The 17,533-nt window shown below is 44.7% G+C and overlaps 1 protein-coding gene across 6 annotated transcripts in view; it reads left to right on the forward strand.

Moving 5' to 3' along the window:
* The window catches only part of smarcc2 (SWI/SNF related BAF chromatin remodeling complex subunit C2), a 115,666-nt gene that overhangs the window by 14,347 nt on the left and 83,786 nt on the right, over nucleotides 1-17,533 (forward strand). For all 6 annotated transcript variants that reach the window (XM_069906740.1, XM_069906743.1, XM_069906744.1 and 3 more), the window contains exons 4-6: nucleotides 1,158-1,239; nucleotides 12,070-12,162; nucleotides 14,781-14,850. In XM_069906740.1, coding sequence (XP_069762841.1) covers nucleotides 1,158-1,239; nucleotides 12,070-12,162; nucleotides 14,781-14,850 — 245 coding nt within the window. The remainder of the gene's footprint in view (nucleotides 1-1,157; nucleotides 1,240-12,069; nucleotides 12,163-14,780; nucleotides 14,851-17,533) is intronic.

A 17,533-nucleotide genomic window follows, 5' to 3' on the forward strand; every position in this document is an offset into this window, starting at 1 on the left:
TTGATCCCATTGTCCGGCTCTCTTCCCACATCCCTGTTTCAGTCCCCACACTGATCCCACTGTCCCATTCTCTCCCCACAGTCCTGTATCAGTCCTGACATTGATCCCACTGCCTCATTTTCTCCCCACAGCCCTGTATCAATCCCCACACTGATCCCACTGCTCTACTCTCTCTCTCTCTCCCCACAGCCCTGTATCAGTCCCAACACTGATCCCACTGCCCCATTCTCTCTCTCCTCACATCCCTGTATCAGTCCCCACACTGATCCCACTGCCTCATTCTCTCCCCACAGCCCTGTATCAGCCCCCACACTGATCCTCACTTAACCCAGCCCTAGCCTTTGCACTGTTGACAAGGGCACAAGTCAAGAGTGTGATGGGGGTACTCAGCACTTGCCTGGATGAGAGCAGCTCCGACAACATCCAAGGTACTTAACAAGATCCAGAACAAAGAAGATAACTCGGTTGCTTTTTTTTCAAAAGTTAATTTGTTTTTATTCTCTTAAACTAAATTGTGGTGTGCTGAGGTAGTGGCGAGCAGACACAATACTCGAAAGACTGTACAACTTTATTCAAGTAAAAGTCTGAACACCAGTTCAAGCCTTGGTGGCTCCCCGATTGATTGGCTCAGGAGGGGCTGGCTCAGGTCTATATTCGGGTTGGCTGATTGACAGCCGGCCAGGTGGAGTCAGCCTCTTAGGTGGTCTATTTGGGTCAGCCAGGTGGAGTCTGCCCTTTAGGTGGTCTAATCGGGTCGGCCAGATGGAGTCAGTCCCTTAGGGGGTAAATTCAGTTCGGCCAGGTGGAGTCAGCCCCTTAGATGATATATTCAAGTCAGCAAGGTGCAGTCTATCTCTTCGGTGGTCTATTCAGGTCGGCCAAGTAGAGTCACCCCCTTAGGTGGTCTATTCAGGTCGGCCAGGTGGAGTCAGATTCTTAGGTGGTTTATTCATCCCCTTAGTAGGGTGTCTTCCTGCAGGTACAGAGATCGCCCCCCCCCTACAGCAGGCTGGTGGTTGTATCACCACATTCACCCACTTCTTAAAATTGTCCTAGGGTGGGGCTGTGTTTGTATAGTCCCCATCACTTGAATTTGAAACACTTGCGTCATATACCTGAAGGTCTGACTCCGTTAAATGTTAACATTTTGCTTTTAGGCGCCGCTTTGACTTTCAGAACCCCTCCCGCATGGACCGCAACGTTGAGATGTTTATGACTATCGAAAAGACACTGGTTCAGGTAAAATGCAACGTATCTCCTGCATGAAATGAGCTACATCTTGTTGTATCCTTGCAAGAAAGAGGGAAGGCATTTGGCAGGTGCTGTCTGAAAACATTCCATCCTCAGCCCATGGCTTTAAAAGGTCACAGCATGTCAGGCGTACAACTAAGTGAAGAAGGCTTCTCCCTTTATATCTGATATGTATACCTTATTGCAGACTAAAATGCTTGAACCAGATGTCGATAAAACTAAAGTGAAATGGGAAAAAGATTTGGAAATATCTACTTCTCCAGATGATTGGATGTCGATATGTGAGGACAGTATGACTAAAAGTGTAAATGTAAGGTAATAGTTTGGTTCACTATAACTTTATCCACCAACTATATTTGGCTCTGAGAAATTAAAGAAATATAAATATGTTTCATCAGAATCATGTTTTAGATGCCACAAGGACACCTTTTTACATTTGGTTTGGTTATGCGAGACAGTTAAACCTTTTTGGAATAAAATCAAGGAATTTTTGGAGGTTATGTTTAAATTTTAAATTCCATTTGATCCTATGATATTTTTATTAAAGCATTGAGTTTGGAGTTAAAATTTGATAAATTCCAAATTGCCTTTTTAAGACTAGCTTTAGCAGTGGCTAGGAAATGTCTTGCAGTTACATGGAAAAATGAGACTAAATTGAGTATCCAACGATGCTATGTGGAAATGAGATCATGTATTCCTTTGGAGAAAATAACATTTAATCTATGAAATAACTATCCTTTCTTTATTAAAACATGGAGCCTGTACATGGAATGGACACGATTAAATCATTAAAACTTTCTTTCCCATGCATTGGTGGTGTGGTCCCAATCCATGGCACATAATCCAATGTGTTGTTTCAGTAGATCTCCTCCTTCCTCTCTTTTCTTTCTTGTTTCTTTTTGGAGTAGTTTAGGAGGAAGTTGGGTGGTGTGGGATGGAAAGGGATGGGGGTGGGGGTTCATGGGATAAAATATGTATTGGACTGTAGTTTGAATGATTGACTTATTGTTTATAAATAAAATTTTCAAAAGAAGGCGGCTTCTCCCTCTACACCCTTCTACGGCTCATTATACGCTGACTTGTATTTGCACGTTATTTCTTTGTGATTTCCCGCACAGTAGGCAAGTTGAAACCGTGGCTACCTCGAGGTGTGCTGTTATCGCGGCTGGAGCTGGGGGAGGGGGGTGGTGGTCTGGGGTGTGCACCCAAGTCAAAGTTGCCAATGCCTGAAGTTGGGAGTTTTTTTTCCCAGAACCAGGGTTCAGATTGTAGGCCGGGTATTGGGCTGATGGAGGAAGAAGAGGAGGACGAACAACTTGTGGAGGAGGAATAAGACCCAACTGAGGGTAGGCCTGTGTTGAGACGGACCTTTAAGTTTAAATCAGACCCATCACATTCTAATGTTGCCCTATTTATCTAAATAAATGGAGAACTTGGCCATGCAGGTGAGCCATGGATTCTCAGTAGTCAAGGAGCAATTGACTGAGATGAAGGGTGAACTGTCTGATTAGAAGGTCTTCTATTAAAATGGATGTAATTAAGTGTCTGAGAGCCCGAGATTCAAGATAAATTTAAGAAGATTGAAGATTCATTTCTTGACTGTAAAAACGACGTGGAGCAGTGTAAAGAAAAGATGGAATAGATGGAGGATTTGTTTGCTGGTTGGGAGACAGAAGAGTGATTTGTTGAAGAAGATTTTGGAAAATCAGAGTTGGAGAAATAATGTTAAAATTGTTGGTCTTCCGGAAGATTTTGAAGGCTCGGATCCAGTTCATTTCTTTCAGAAGTGGATTCCCGAGGTTTTGAGAAATACGGGTAGCTGTTCGGGCCGGATTAAGGCCAACTGGGGCTGCTCCGTGGGCTAGGCCTCAAGACCTCAAGAGTAGGTCGAGGAGCTGGTGGGCGGTAGTCTTGGGAACGTGGAGCCGAGAGGACGGGAGCGGCTGACGAGGTGCTGGAGGTAGGATCCCGGGTGTGCTCTGCGGACTAGCCCTCAAAGTCTCGGGCTCGAGTAGGTCGCGGAGCCAACGGGAAGCCGAAAGGAGCTGCCAGTAGTCTTCACTGAAACGTGACTCGGCGACAGGGTCCTGGACACTGCCATTTGGCATGACAGGCTTGCTCTGTTTCGGGTGGACATGGGCGCTGGGCTGTGTGGCAGACTCCGCAGTGGGAGATTATGCATTTAGGTCAATACAGAGTGGTGTAAGGATGCTGTTGTGGTCACCAGCCACTGTTCACCACTTATGAAAGTTGTGGCTGTCAGATGCAGACTATTCCATCTATCACTGGAATTCACCTTGGTCCATATAGTTGGTGTGTAGAACCCTGGAAACCTCAAAACCATGCTGCCAAAATTCCATCAGTATGTGGACTTTGCGACGAGTGCACTGGACTTTGTGTACACAAACATCCCTGATGTATATCGTGCAAGCCCTGTCCCCACCTTGGCTACTTCCAGCATACAGACCGCTAGTCAGACGCTCCAGACCAGCCACGGAGCAGGTAAAGACCTGGCCGCCAGGAGCCATCTCTGCCCTTCAGGACTGCTTCGAGGGCACATGTTTAAGGAGGGGCATCACATCAAGTCAGAGGAGTCCACGGCATCAGTGATCAGCGGACAGGGATCACATCAAGTTAGAGGAGTCCACGGCGTCAGTGATCAGCGGACGGGGATCACATTAAGGTAGAGGAGTCCACGGTGTCAGTGATCAGCGGATGGGGAACATATAAAAGTAGAGAAGTTCACGGCATCAGTGATCAGCAAACGGGGATCACATCAAGGTAGAGGAGTCCACGGCATCAGTGATCATCGGACGGGGATCACATCAAGTCAGAGGAGCCCACGGCGTCAGTGATCAGTGGACGGGGATCACGTCAAGGTAGAGGAGTCCACGGCATCAGTGATCATTGGACGGGGATCACATCAAGTCAAAGGAGTCCACGGCGTCAGTGATCAGCGGACGGGGATCACATCAAGTCAAAGGAGTCCACGGCGTCAGTGATCAGCGGACGGGGATCACATCAAGTCAAAGGAGTCCACGGCGTCAGTGATCAGTGGACGGGGATCACGTCAAGGTAGAGGAGTCCACGGCATCAGTGATCATTGGACGGGGATCACATCAAGTCAGAGGAGCCCACGGCGTCAGTGATCAGTGGACGGGGATCACGTCAAGGTAGAGGAGTCCACGGCATCAGTGATCATTGGACGGGGATCACATCAAGTCAAAGGAGTCCACGGCGTCAGTGATCAGCGGATGGGGAACATATTAAAGTAAAGAAGTTCATGGCATCAGTGATCAGCGAACGAGGATCACATCAAGGTAGAGAAGTCCACGGCATCAGTGATCAGCGGATGGGGATCACATCAAGTCAGAGGAGTCCACGGCGTCAGTGATCAGCGGACGGGGATCACATCAAGTCGGAGGAGTCCACAGAGTCAGTGATCAGCGGATGGGGATCACATCAAGTCAGAGGAGTCCACGGCGTCAGTGATCAGCAAACGGGGATCACGTCAAGGTAAAGGAGGGCATGGCGTCAGTGATCAGCGGATGGGGATAACATCAAGTTAGAGGAGTCCACGGCGTCAATAATCAGCGGACAGGGAACACAAATCAGAGGAGTCCACGGCGTCAGCGATCAGCTCTGTTAGTAAGTGGACGGATGGCGTCACCGTGCCCACAACCATCACTACACGCCCCAACCAGAAGCCTTGGATGATTGCAGTGGTGTGCACGCTGTTGAAGAACCATGACTCTACCTTCGGAGTGGGTGAAAAGGCGGTATTGGCCAATGCAAGAGCCAACCTGTCCAAGGCCATCAGGGAGGCATCTCTCTGATCTGTGCCATCATGCTTCAAAGTGGCCACCATCATCCCTGTGCCGAAGAAGCCCTCAGTGTCCTGCCGCAACGACTACCGTCCTGTCGCACGCGTGTCCGCCGTCAAGAAATGCTTTGAGATAATAGTCATGGAGCACATTAAGGCCCCGCTGCCCTCCTGCAGATTGCGTACTGTCCCAAACGATCTACAGACAACGCCATTGCCACCAGGCTCCACCCGACCCTCACCTACCTGGAAAATAATGTTCGAATGCTGTTCATAGACTTCAGCTCAGCAAGCCACACAATCAGATCGCAGCACCTGATTAAGAAGCTGAACCTGCTGGGCCTGAACACCTTCCTCTGTAACTGGATCCTCAACTTCCTGACTGGGATCTCGGTCAGTCCAGATCGGAAATAGCATGTCCAATACCGTTGCACTGAGCACGGAGTGGCCCCACCAGGGCTGTGTGCTCAGCCCACTGCTGTTTACCCTGCTGACCCATGACTGTGTAACGCGATACAGTTCCTATCACATTGTCCAGTTCGCTGACTGTGGTGGGGAATTTTCAGCAAGAACGTGAGTCAGCTCGCAGAGAGGATGTGCAGTTGCTAACGGACTGGGGTGCAGAGACAACAACCTGCACCTGAACATCCACAAGACAAAGGATACAGGTGGGGGGACCACACTCGACTCCACCATCGAGATAGTCAAGAGCACCAAATTCCTTGGCGTGTACCTGGCGGAGAATCTCTCCTGGTCCCCACCCCAACACCAGATCCAAGGCCCAACAACGCCTTTACTTCCAGCTTCCTCCCCCTTCCCCTTTTTTGTTCAGAACATCTCTCATGTTCCCCCACACCTTGATGAAGGGCTCAAGTCCCGAAACATCGTTTCTTTACCGTCGCTACATAAAGACACTGTTTGACCTGCTGAGTTTCTCCAGCGTTTTTGTGTTTATTTCCATCTCAGAACACAAGTCCCTGCGGCGGACTGCTGAAGGGATTATTGGGGTCTCTCTCCCTGCCACAATGGACATTTATAATGGCCACTGTTTGCAGGAGGGATTATTGGGGTTTCTCTCTCCCCGCCACGATGGACATTTATAACGGCCGCTGTTTGCAGAAAGCCATAGACACTGTGAAGGACTTTACACAATCCTTTCCGCAATCTGCTCTCCCTTCAGCCATCTGGGAAGAGGTACTGAAGCGCTCGGATCCCTCACGACCAGATTACGATATGGATTTCTCCCCCCCTCCCCCCCCCCCCCAAGCCGTGAGGTTTCTGAACTCCGGGGACACAGGGCTAGTCTATGCAACATGACATTTATATTTTATTTACAAGAATGTTTCTGATGTATTCATCTATGTAAATAGCTGGCTCCACGGTCCGGAGAAATGTAATCTCCTTTTCACTGTACACTGCAATGGTTATGGTCTGAACGACAAATGAATGTGAACTGATGTCCAATGATGGTTCCCCCTCGACCCTTCCATTGTCTAACTGACAAGACATTAAGACTCTAAAAGTGCTGAATGTGAAAAATTCAGTTTTCTTCCAGGCAACGATAGTAAATATTACCTGTATATATTTGTTTTCTTTCCTTTATTGTGGGGTCCTAATTCTGCTGCACCATAGTAAATCCAGCACTGGGAAAAAAAACTCTTCCCTTGGTGCCCTAAGCACGTCCTTATTTTGCTTAATGGTTAATCCAGGCCTGTTAGCTGTTTGCTGCTTCGTGGGTAGCCGCAGGCCACCGTTAGCCACGGAGAGCGATAAATGCACAGAGGTTCTTTCTTGCTGCAGTCAAACAGGTACATAAAAATACTATAATAATATAGGAGGTCTGTTCAGATAACGAGTACTGGTGTCTTTCAGAACCCTGCTCTCTTAAGGGTTTTGTTTTCTGGCAGCTCCCTTTTAATCCTACTAATTATAAAGTTTAGACGTACAGCATGGTAACAGGCCATTTCAGCCCACGAGTTCAAATTTCTCCCCGATACGTTTCAAAGAGTGGGAGGAAACCGGAGCAACCGGGGAGGAAATCCACGCAGACACGGGGAGAATGTGCAAACTCCTTGGAGACGGTGCGGGATCCGGACTCCCGGTCCCGATCATGTCATGATAATGAATATGTATGAGATATACCGGAAGTCACGTGGTATGAGAGAGAGATAAGAACACAAGCAGGAGAACAAAGGAAACCGGAGAATAAAAAGACACTAAGAAGTTTACCTGATAAACTTGTGTTTAATGTTTTATTAACTTCACATTTCGAGCCACAAATGTGACATTGGCGACGAGGATGGGATAAGCTTGAAGAAAATTAAAGACTAAACAAGATTACAGAGGTTTACAGACAACTTCAAGGTGATAAGAATTTTCTCTTTGGCTCAGTACTTTTGGGGCTGGAATATTTCCTCATGGCTGGTGCAGACGGTGACTTTCTAACACATAGTGGAATTGCTCATTTTGACCCAACGGGTGATGCAAGCACTGTAAGTGTGAAGTGGAAGGCATGGCTGGAAGAATTTGAATCCTACGCCGACAGTCGTGGCCTATTTCTAGATACCGGTACAGTTGAACAAAAAGCGCAGAGAAGGGCGTTACTTCTTTTCACCGCAGGACCCTAAGTTCGGGAAACATTTAAGACACTTTTGAATACTGGAAGAAAGGATGATGCATTAAATGCACACTATGTAGTGACACCGAATGCTACATTTCAACGCCATTTGTTTCGGAGAACGAGACAAGAAGATGGCCAGACAATTGCTCAGTACATGACGAGACTACACCAGCTAGCTGTTGGATGCAATTACATGCCAGCTGATTTGGACAACCAATTATTGGATCAAGTCGTACAGCACTGCAGATCAGATAATCTCAGAAGACGTCTACTGGAAAGAGGGAGTGAGTTGGAACTCACCGATGCTTTAACCATTGCTGCTGCATTAGAGGCAGTTGAAGGGCAATTTCATACCATGACCCTGAAAGACAACTCAAGCCAGCAAATTAAGAGGCTCTCACATCGCCATAATCAGCCAAGATATACGTCGACACAGGATGTGGAGTGTTATCGATGTGGAAGGAAACCGAGGTCACTTTGGAAAAGACCCATATTGCCCGGCCAAAGGCAAAGTTTGCAGAAAGTGTGGAGGTAAGGACCACTTTGCAAAGAAGTGCAAAAGCAAGTCCAATGCAGACCAGAAGAGAAAGAGTACAACTTCCAAAGGCAAAGCCTGGGGGAAAGGAAAGTATCCTGGAAAGAAAGATACCATTCGCCAGATAGACGGTGACGATGATGATACCCAGGAGGAACAGAGTTGTTACCAATTTACGTTGAATGAAGTACGTCATGAGAAGGTCCCAGTGATCATTGGTGGAGTGACAGTGCAGGTCATTGTAGACTCAGGCAGTGACAGTAATGTGATTGATCGACATTTATGGGAGAAGTTGAAAAGGAAAAAGATCATCTGTACCTCAAAGAAGTGTTCCACGAAACTATATCCATACACAGCAACCAAGCCATTGCAGACCATTGGATGTTTTACTGCAACTGTTGAAGCTGGAGATAAGTACACCGAAGCAGAGTTTATGGTCATAGAAGAGAGGGGAGAACCATTGCTGAGTAGAAGCACAGCGCAAGACCTGGCAATACTTCATATTGGAGCTTGTGTCAATTCAATTCAGTCATACGAGGATATGAAGCAAGAATTCCCCGCAGTCTTCCAAGGAGTAGGAAAGCTGAAAGGTCGACAATTGAAGCTAGCGGTAGATGAAACGGTCAAACCCAAGGCACAACCAATGCGCAGAACTCCGTTTGGACTTCGTGGGAAAGTCGAAGCCAAAATTAAAGAATTGATCGAACAAGACATTATTGAACCGGTGGAACATTCGACACAATGGGTCAGTCCCGTAGTGATTGTGCCCAAACCAAAGGGTGACATAAGACTATGTGTTGACATGAGAATGGCCAATGAAGCTATAATTAGAGAACGACACCCTATACCAACAGTGGAGGAAATACTTCAAGAACTAACTACCAGCAAGGTATTCTAAAAAATTGATCTGAAATGGGGCTATCATCAATTAGAGCTAGATCCAGGTTCCCGAGATGTAACAACATTTGTGACTCACTGTGGATTGTATCGTTACAAGAGACTATCATTTGGAATTAATGCAGCTTCGGAGATCTACCAGTATGAAATCCATCGAGTGATTCAAGGCATTCCTGGAGTTGCCAACATTTCTGACGACATCATAGTCCATGCACCAACGAAGGAAGAGCATGACAAACGGTTGAGGCGTATACTATCTAGACTACAGGAGGCAGGCCTTACCGTGAATGGAAACAAGTGCCAGTTCGGTGTGTCAGAAATGGACTTCATGGGACACAGACTTACAAGGGAAGGACTAAACCCTGCAGAGGCCAAGGTGAAAGCTATTGCAGAGGCACGTGCACCTCAGAACGCAACAGAGGTGAGGAGTTTCCTGGGATTGGTCAATTTTTGTGCAAAGTTCATTCCTAATTTCGCTACAGTGGCAGAACCACTAAGGAAACTAACCAGGAAAGGTGTACCATTTCATTTTGGATCTGAGCAGAAGAAAGCGTTCACAGCGCTGAAGCAAAGCCTGACAGATGCAAAAACTCTTGGATATTACGATCCGGCGGCATCAACCAAAGTCATAGCGGATGCCAGCCCGGTTGGTTTAGGAGCCGTGTTGGTCCAGATGCATGATGGAGGACCAAGAATCATTGCCTATGCCAGCAGATCGTTATCAGATGTGGAAAGAAGATACTCTCAGACAGAGAAAGAAGCACTCGGACTTGTATGGGCCTGTGAGAGGTTCCATGCATATTTATACGGCATTGAATTTAAACTCATCACAGATCATAAGCCATTAGAGGTGATCTATGCACCTAGATCCAAACCATGTGCCAGAATAGAGAGATGGGTACTCAGACTACAACCCTACAAATATAAAGTAATCCACATTGCAGGGAAAACAAACATTGCAGATCCGCTGTCCAAATTGGTGAAGGATGGAGGTCCACAATCCAAGTCAGAATTGGGAACAGAAACAGAGAGCTTTGTACGCTTCGTAGCTATTCAGGAGACACTGAAAGCTGTGACTACGAAGGAAGTCGAGAGAGAATCCGAACGTGATCCAGAACTCATGGAAGTAAGAGAATGCATACAGAGTGGACAATGGGACAAGTGTACTCACAAGGCTTACATTCCCATTAGAGACGAACTTTGTTGCATCGGACAGTGTGTATTAAGAGGTTGCAGATTGGTGATACCACAAAGATTGAGACCGAAGATCGTATCCTTAGCGCATGAAGGACACCTAGGCATTGTTGGTACCAAGCAAAACCTCAGAACCAAGGTATGGTGGCCAAGTTGTGATAAAGACGCCGAGAAATTTGTTAAAACTTGTCACGGATGTCAAATCACGTAGGAGTAATCCGCCAGAACCGATCCGGAGTACGCAACTTCCGACAGGACCATGGATCGACGTAGCTGTTGATTTTCTTGGACCTTTACTGACGGGTGAATCAATTATGGTAGTGATAGATTACTACAGCAGATACTATGAGTACGTGGTGTTGAAGTCCACAACCACTGAAAAAACAATACAAGCGTTAGCAGAGATATTCGCAAGAAATGGATTACCTGTTACATTATACTCTGACAATGGTCCACAATTCATTTCAGAGACATTTGCAGAATACATGAGGACCACAGGTATCCACCATCATAAAGTAACTCCGAAATGGCCGCAAGCCAACGGAGAAGTAGAGAGACAAAATCAGTCCATTGAAAAACGATTGAGGATTGCACACGCTGAAGGACAAAATTGGCGAGAAGCATTGTTATCTTATGTGGCTGTCTATCGAGCAACGCCTCATGCAACCACTGGAAAAAGTCCTGCAGAAGCATTTTTTGGGAGAAAAATCCGCACAAAAATGCCAGAAATAAAGGAAATCCGAGACGACCAGGAGATGAGGGACCACGATGCTGAAAAGAAAGGTGCAACAAAGCTGTACACAGATTCGAAACGTGGAGCCAAGTACTCAGACATCATACCAGGAGATAATGTTCTAGTGAGGCATGAAACTGGTGGTAAGCTAGACACACCTTATTACCATCAACCCTATACTGTCGTATCCAGAAGTGGCAGTATGGTGACAGTCAAGTCTCCAACTGGAGTCCTGTATAAGAGAAATGTCTCAGATGTAAAAAGGTACCAGTCCATTGATACATCGAGCGAAGAGGTTGAAAGGCCAATACGAGATGCTGAAACTGAGAGACCTGATGATGTTCCAGAGGCAGTTACCAGCACTCCTGATGAAGTGGCTAGAGCGCCAGAAACACCGGAAGCCGTGGCAAGCAGTATTTCCGACGCCGAGAGTGAACAACCAAGAAGCGACAACAATATCGCAGGCAGGCCGAAACGAAACCGGAAAGCGCCCAAACGATACGAAGACTTTGTGCCATAGTTTTAATAAGAACTTTGGGACAGTATTTAATCTTATATCATAAAGTGCATGTATGAGTGCTGTAGGAAGTAAATTTTATGTAGTTGAGTTATAGTATTACCATTAGTTACGATGTTTGTATGTTTCCGAGGGATATTGGTAAGTGAAGGTAAAGTTTATTTCTGATTAAAGGAGGGATGTCATGATAATGAATATGTATGAGATATACCGGAAGTCACATGGTATGAGAGAGAGATAAGAACACAAGCAGGAGAACAAAGGAAACCGGAGAATAAAAAGACACTAAGAAGTTTACCTGATAAACTTGTGTTTAATGTTTTATTAACTTCACATTTCGGGCCACAAATGTGTCAGATCACTGGCGCTGTAAAGGCGTTGCGCAACCGTACTGCCCCAAACACTGAAGAAAACGCCCCGTCTCCACTCAGGGAAATGGACTCTATCCACTTTTGCCTCTTATAATTTTATATCCACTTTTATCTTTTCTCTTCTGCAGAACCACGGCCTGTCTCGACCCAATATTTACCTAAACTCAGACATTGAGCCCAAGTTGCTGAGTAAACTGAAAGACATTATTAAGAGACACCAGGTAAGATGGAACTTGGCAAGTGATGTGTGGAAATTAGCATGGCTTGAACATTGCATCATAAGTAGTTTTCTGAACATTTATTGTATTATAAAGCATTCAACAGATCATTCTTAAAATTGCCTTAATGTTTCTACCATCTAGCCACACTGTCCCCTGAGTTTTTACTGCCTTTGGCTCTCTTTCTGGTCTTGCTCTGTTACCCAGAATCCCACTTCACGCTGCATTCTCCTTTGTTGGAGATGCTGATTCAGGAAACAGTCCCTAGCAGTATTCATCTTCCATATAATTCCAATACTTTTATCTTCAGGAGAACCATGCACAGTTCCTGTCTCCAAACCTATCTCCCAATATTGATTTCTCCATTTTTTGGTGGTCTTCTCAAAATTATGATAGATATTTTATTCTTTCCCTCTTGAAGCATGGGTGAGGTTCCGTGTATTCTCAATATTATATTTTATTCATTCCCACTCGAATCATGTTTCATTGGTACTCTGAGAAAGAAAGATAATCAGAAGACTAATCTTCCACATAGTTATGTTTTTATGTAAAATTTGATGAATTGTTTCTCAGAATGTGGGTGATGCATATTCAGTGTATGGTATGCCTTCTTTGAAGCTCTGTAGTTCTTTCTGTAGTTTCACTGTGGTGGAGTTTGTCTTCTTTCAAGCTCTGCAGTTCTTTCCGTAGTTGCACTGTGGTAGAGTTGTATGTCTTCTTTGAAGCTCTGCAGTTGCTTCTGTAGTTGCACTGTGGTAGAGTTTGTCTTCTTTGAAGCTCTGCAGTTCTTTCTGTAGTTGCACTGTGGTAGAGTTGTATGTCTTCTTTGAAGCTCTGCAGTTGCTTCTGTAGTTGCACTGTGGTAGAGTTTGTCTTCTTTGAAGCTCTGCAGTTCTTTCCGTAGTTGCACTGTGGTAGAGTTTTATGTCTTCTTTGAAGCTCTGCAGTTGCTTCTGTAGTTGCACTGTGGTAGAGTTTTATGTCTTCTTTGAAGCTCTGCAGTTGCTTCTGTAGTTGCACTGTGGTAGAGTTTGTCTTCCTTGAAGCTCTGCAGTTCTTTCTGTAGTTGCACTGTGGTAGAGTTGTATGTCTTCTTTGAAGCTCTGCAGTTGCTTCTGTAGTTGCACTGTGGTAGAGTTTGTCTTCTTTGAAGCTCTGCAGTTCTTTCCGTAGTTGCACTGTGGTAGAGTTTTATGTCTTCTTTGAAGCTCTGCAGTTCTTTCCATAGTTGCACTGTGGTAGAGTTGTATGTCTTCTTTGAAGCTCTGCAGTTGCTTCTGTAGTTGCACTGTGGTAGAGTTTGTCTTCTTTGAAGCTCTGCAGTTCTTTCTGTAGTTGCACTGTGGTAGAGTTGTATGTCTTCTTTGAAGCTCTGCAGTTGCTTCTGTAGTTGCACTGTGGTAGAGTTTGTCTTCTTTGAAGCTCTGCAGTTCTTTCCGTAGTTGCACTGTGGTAGAGTTGTATGTCTTCTTTGAAGCTCTGCAGTTGCTTCTATAGTTGCACTGTGGTAGAGTTTGTCTTCTTTGAAGCTCTGTAGTTCTTTCCATAGTTGCACTGTGGTAGAGTTTGTCTTCTTTGAAGCTCTGCAGTTCTTTCCGTAGTTGCACTGTGGTAGAGTTTGTCTTCTTTGAAGCTCTGCAGTTCTTTCCGTAGTTGCACTGTGGTAGAGTTATATGTCTTTGAAACTCTGTAGTTCTTTCCGTAGTTGCACTGTGGTAGAGTTGTATGTCTTCTTTGAAGCTCTGCAGTTCTTTCCGTAGTTGCACTGTGGTAGAGTTGTATGTCTTCTTTGAAGCTCTGTAGTCTTTCTGCAGTTCTTTCCATAGTTGCACTGTGGTAGAGTTTGCCTTCTTTGAAGCTCTGCAGTTCTTTCCGTAGTTGCACTGTCGTAGAGTTGTATGTCTTCTTTGAAGCTCTGCAGTTGCTTCTGTAGTTGCACTGTGGTAGAGTTGTATGTCTTCTTTGAAGCTCTGTAGTTCTTTCTGTAGTTGCACTGTGGTAGAGTTATATGTCTTCTTTGAACCTCTGCAGTTCTTTCCATAGTTGCACTGTGGTAGACTTGTATGTCTTCTTTGAAGCTCTGTAGTTCTTTCTGCAGTTCTTTCAGTAGTTGCACTGTGGTAGATCTTGCCTTTTTTGAAGCTCTGCAGTTCTTTCCGTAGTTGCACTGTCGTAGAGTTGTATGTCTTCTTTGAAGCTCTGCAGTTGCTTCTGTTGTTGCACTGTGGTAGAGATGTATGCCTTCTTTGAAGCTCTGCAGTTCCTGGGATTGTGCTTCTACAGTGGTGTTATCAGAAATTCTGCGAAATAGGGAAGATATTGTTGCAAACTGGCTATTTGGAGGAAGCTGGTGGAGGAGAGACATTTCCACTCTACCACTGGCAATAATGGCACCAGTGTAAAGATTTTGAGATTGCTACATCTTGTTCGTTGTCCGATTCCTTGTAATAGTGGTCTTGACTTTTAGTCAGCTGGTTGTCCTCATAAAAGATGCATTCTGGTTTCTTGATCCAGGAGCGACTGATTTTATTTCACTAAAGAGAGAGAGAGATCTTGTTTGTTCACTTCATGTACTGGTGTCTGGCTTCCTATATATTAATTATTTAAGTGTTTTCCCATAGGGTTCTGTGACTGAGGACAAGTCAAATGCATCACATGTTGTTTACCCTATTCCTGGCAGTATGGAAGAAGGTGGGTTTTATGGTCTTCCGTCTTCTTAATTCTATCTCTCGCTTGAGTGATTTCATTTTGCAGCTCTCGATCAAAGGCTGATTACGTTTTCACTTATTTGGTGCAATATAAGAATAAGTTTCAGGTCTGAATGCTATTTTGCCCACATTCAGTTGAAATTGGAATTTTTCGTGATAATGAACTGAAATTACGAATGTAAGGTGAATTCCTTCCCATTCATATCCAGGTAAAGTGATGTTTCACAATGGCAATAAACTTTAAACTGATTTCTGAGCATTGCATTTTGTTGTACTCTTGTTCTTTCATGGTCTTTTGGTCATGCGTTTTCAATTAACCACATTGTCAAACAATTCCAATCATGAAATATATAGTGAATGGAAACCATATGACAATTACAATACAGAAACAGGCCATCTTGGCCCCTCTAGTCTGCACCGATTTAAGTGATCTCCTACCTGCTCCCTGTCCATAACCCTCCAATCCCCTCACAACCATGCACATCCAACCTTCTCTTAAATGACAAAATTGACCACCTCTTCCGGATGGACGTTCCACTTAGCCATCCCTCTCCCTCTCATGTTACTTCTAAACTTTTGCCCCCAACCCTTAACTTATGACCCCTCATAATTTTAAATACCTCTATCAAATCCCCCCTCTGTAGGTCCATTAGGAATATGCAGCGATTAACAATCTCAGATACCTCAAAACAATACTTTTGAGATGGGAACTCCCCTTTTTTCACATATCTTATGAATTTAATTTTGCAGCGGATGCTTTGCCTCAAACCTGAATGTTTATCTTACATTATAGTGAGATCCTCTTGTTATCATGAGAATAGCGGCAGTATTTAATCCCAGCCACAAAGAGATTCATGGAGCAGAACTGCTCCAATCATCTCACTATCCATTTGGTAAAGATAAAAGCTCAGCTAGTTAATCTCTTGAGCCGTGGAAACCATATTATCTTGGATAGAAGTTTACTATTGTGTGATAAGAGTCCAAAATTGTGAGCAGCACAGTACAATAGGCATGATTAAATCTGATTAAGAGGAGTACAATTGTACTAATTCAAGACACTGAGGTGCATCAAGTTAAAAATATGTTGGCAGAAAGCCCGATTGAAATTAATGGTGCTGAAATTTGAGTGAATTATTCACTAATTTCTTCATGAGTTGAGCGGGGAACTGTAGCTACCAACTAATCATGTATTTCGACCCGCCTCTCTTTGAATATTGCTGCTATTTCCCTCAAAATGTGCACACTCTAGTGTAGCAAACCTTTAATTTGATTTCTTTTTAATTTAGACTTGCAGCACGGTAACAGGCCCCTCCAGCCCATGGATCCGTGCCGCTCAAATGCACCCGTCAGCCTACGGACCCCATACATTAGAGGGCGGGAGGAAGCTGGAGCCCCCGGAGTAAACCCACGCAAACACAGGGAGAACGTACAAGCCCCTTACAGACAGCCCCCAATCCCTGCTACAGCATTGTGCTAACCGCTTCGCTGACCATGCGATGCATTCTTTGAAGATTTTCCCATGCAAGTTCCTTGCATCCAACAGCTTCCCCCCCCATATCATCTCCACTATTTTAATAACTAATAATTAATAAGTGTTCAAAGAGATATACACTTAATGCTAGCTGCTTTTCCCCTGGTTGTTCACAGCAATATCCTGGAATTGATCCCTAATTCTTAAAGTTTCTGTAAGTGCCTTTCACTTTGTTATTTGATGACATTGCCCATACCCCCATTTTCTGCATTTTTTTTCCATTCCCAATGCTACCTTTTCCTCTGTCCCTCAGCTCCTAGTCCAACCCGACCAGAAAATACTTTAAATCGCCAATCAGAATAAATGCAAATAAATCAAAACATAGGTAGAAATGGTGGGACGGGAGGAAATTAATAGTGTGACAGATTATGTTGTGTTTGTATTGTATATAGATACGTTTTTGGGAGATAAATTGGGGCAGGGTTTGTTAGTGTAGGTCACACACAAACACTTTAAAACAGATATTATTTAAAATACTGAAGCTCTGCTCATGCTAGACATGTCGGGATCCAGAACCTTTGTAAAAGCTTTGTAGAATGCCCAAGAGACTTCACTAATGGATTGTTGTTTACAAAAAGGCAACAGATTAAAGAACTTGTCGGAGCCGCAGACTTTCTGGAGTGGAACTTGCTGTTCTAAGAGGGTCATGTGGTTTTGCAAGCAGAGAGAGTCAAACAGGCTTTCTCTCTGAGAGAGAGAGAGAGAGAGAGGAATTGAGTTCTACAATTTTACAGCCAGCAGCAGCAGCTGGGACTGGAACAGGACAAGCTGGCAAGCTTGTGGAAAACCTGATTTGGAAGACGGGTTGTGACTGCTTAATTCATCTGGTCAAAGCCCTTGTGGTTCATGCAAGAGGAGAGGGCTGGCTGCATAATGTTTCACTTGAAATAAGAGAAACCAAAAGAAACTCTGTGGTGACCTGAAAGAAAGAGGTTATCATCTGGAGAACCCTGAGGGGGCAAGTTTCTTCAGCAAGGCACTGAAGTGGCTGATTAAAAAGGAATCAATTGTGGGTGTCCAGCGAACTACAAATCTCTCTCTGAAAATCGACAAGAACCTTCCTGAAAACCTTCCATTTACCTTTCAAGTACCAAAGCCTGGTGAACTTCATAAATGTTAAATTCTGTGCACAGTA

Source organism: Narcine bancroftii, chromosome 12 (assembly GCF_036971445.1).
Source record: "Narcine bancroftii isolate sNarBan1 chromosome 12, sNarBan1.hap1, whole genome shotgun sequence".
NCBI classification, from domain to species: domain Eukaryota; kingdom Metazoa; phylum Chordata; class Chondrichthyes; order Torpediniformes; family Narcinidae; genus Narcine; species Narcine bancroftii.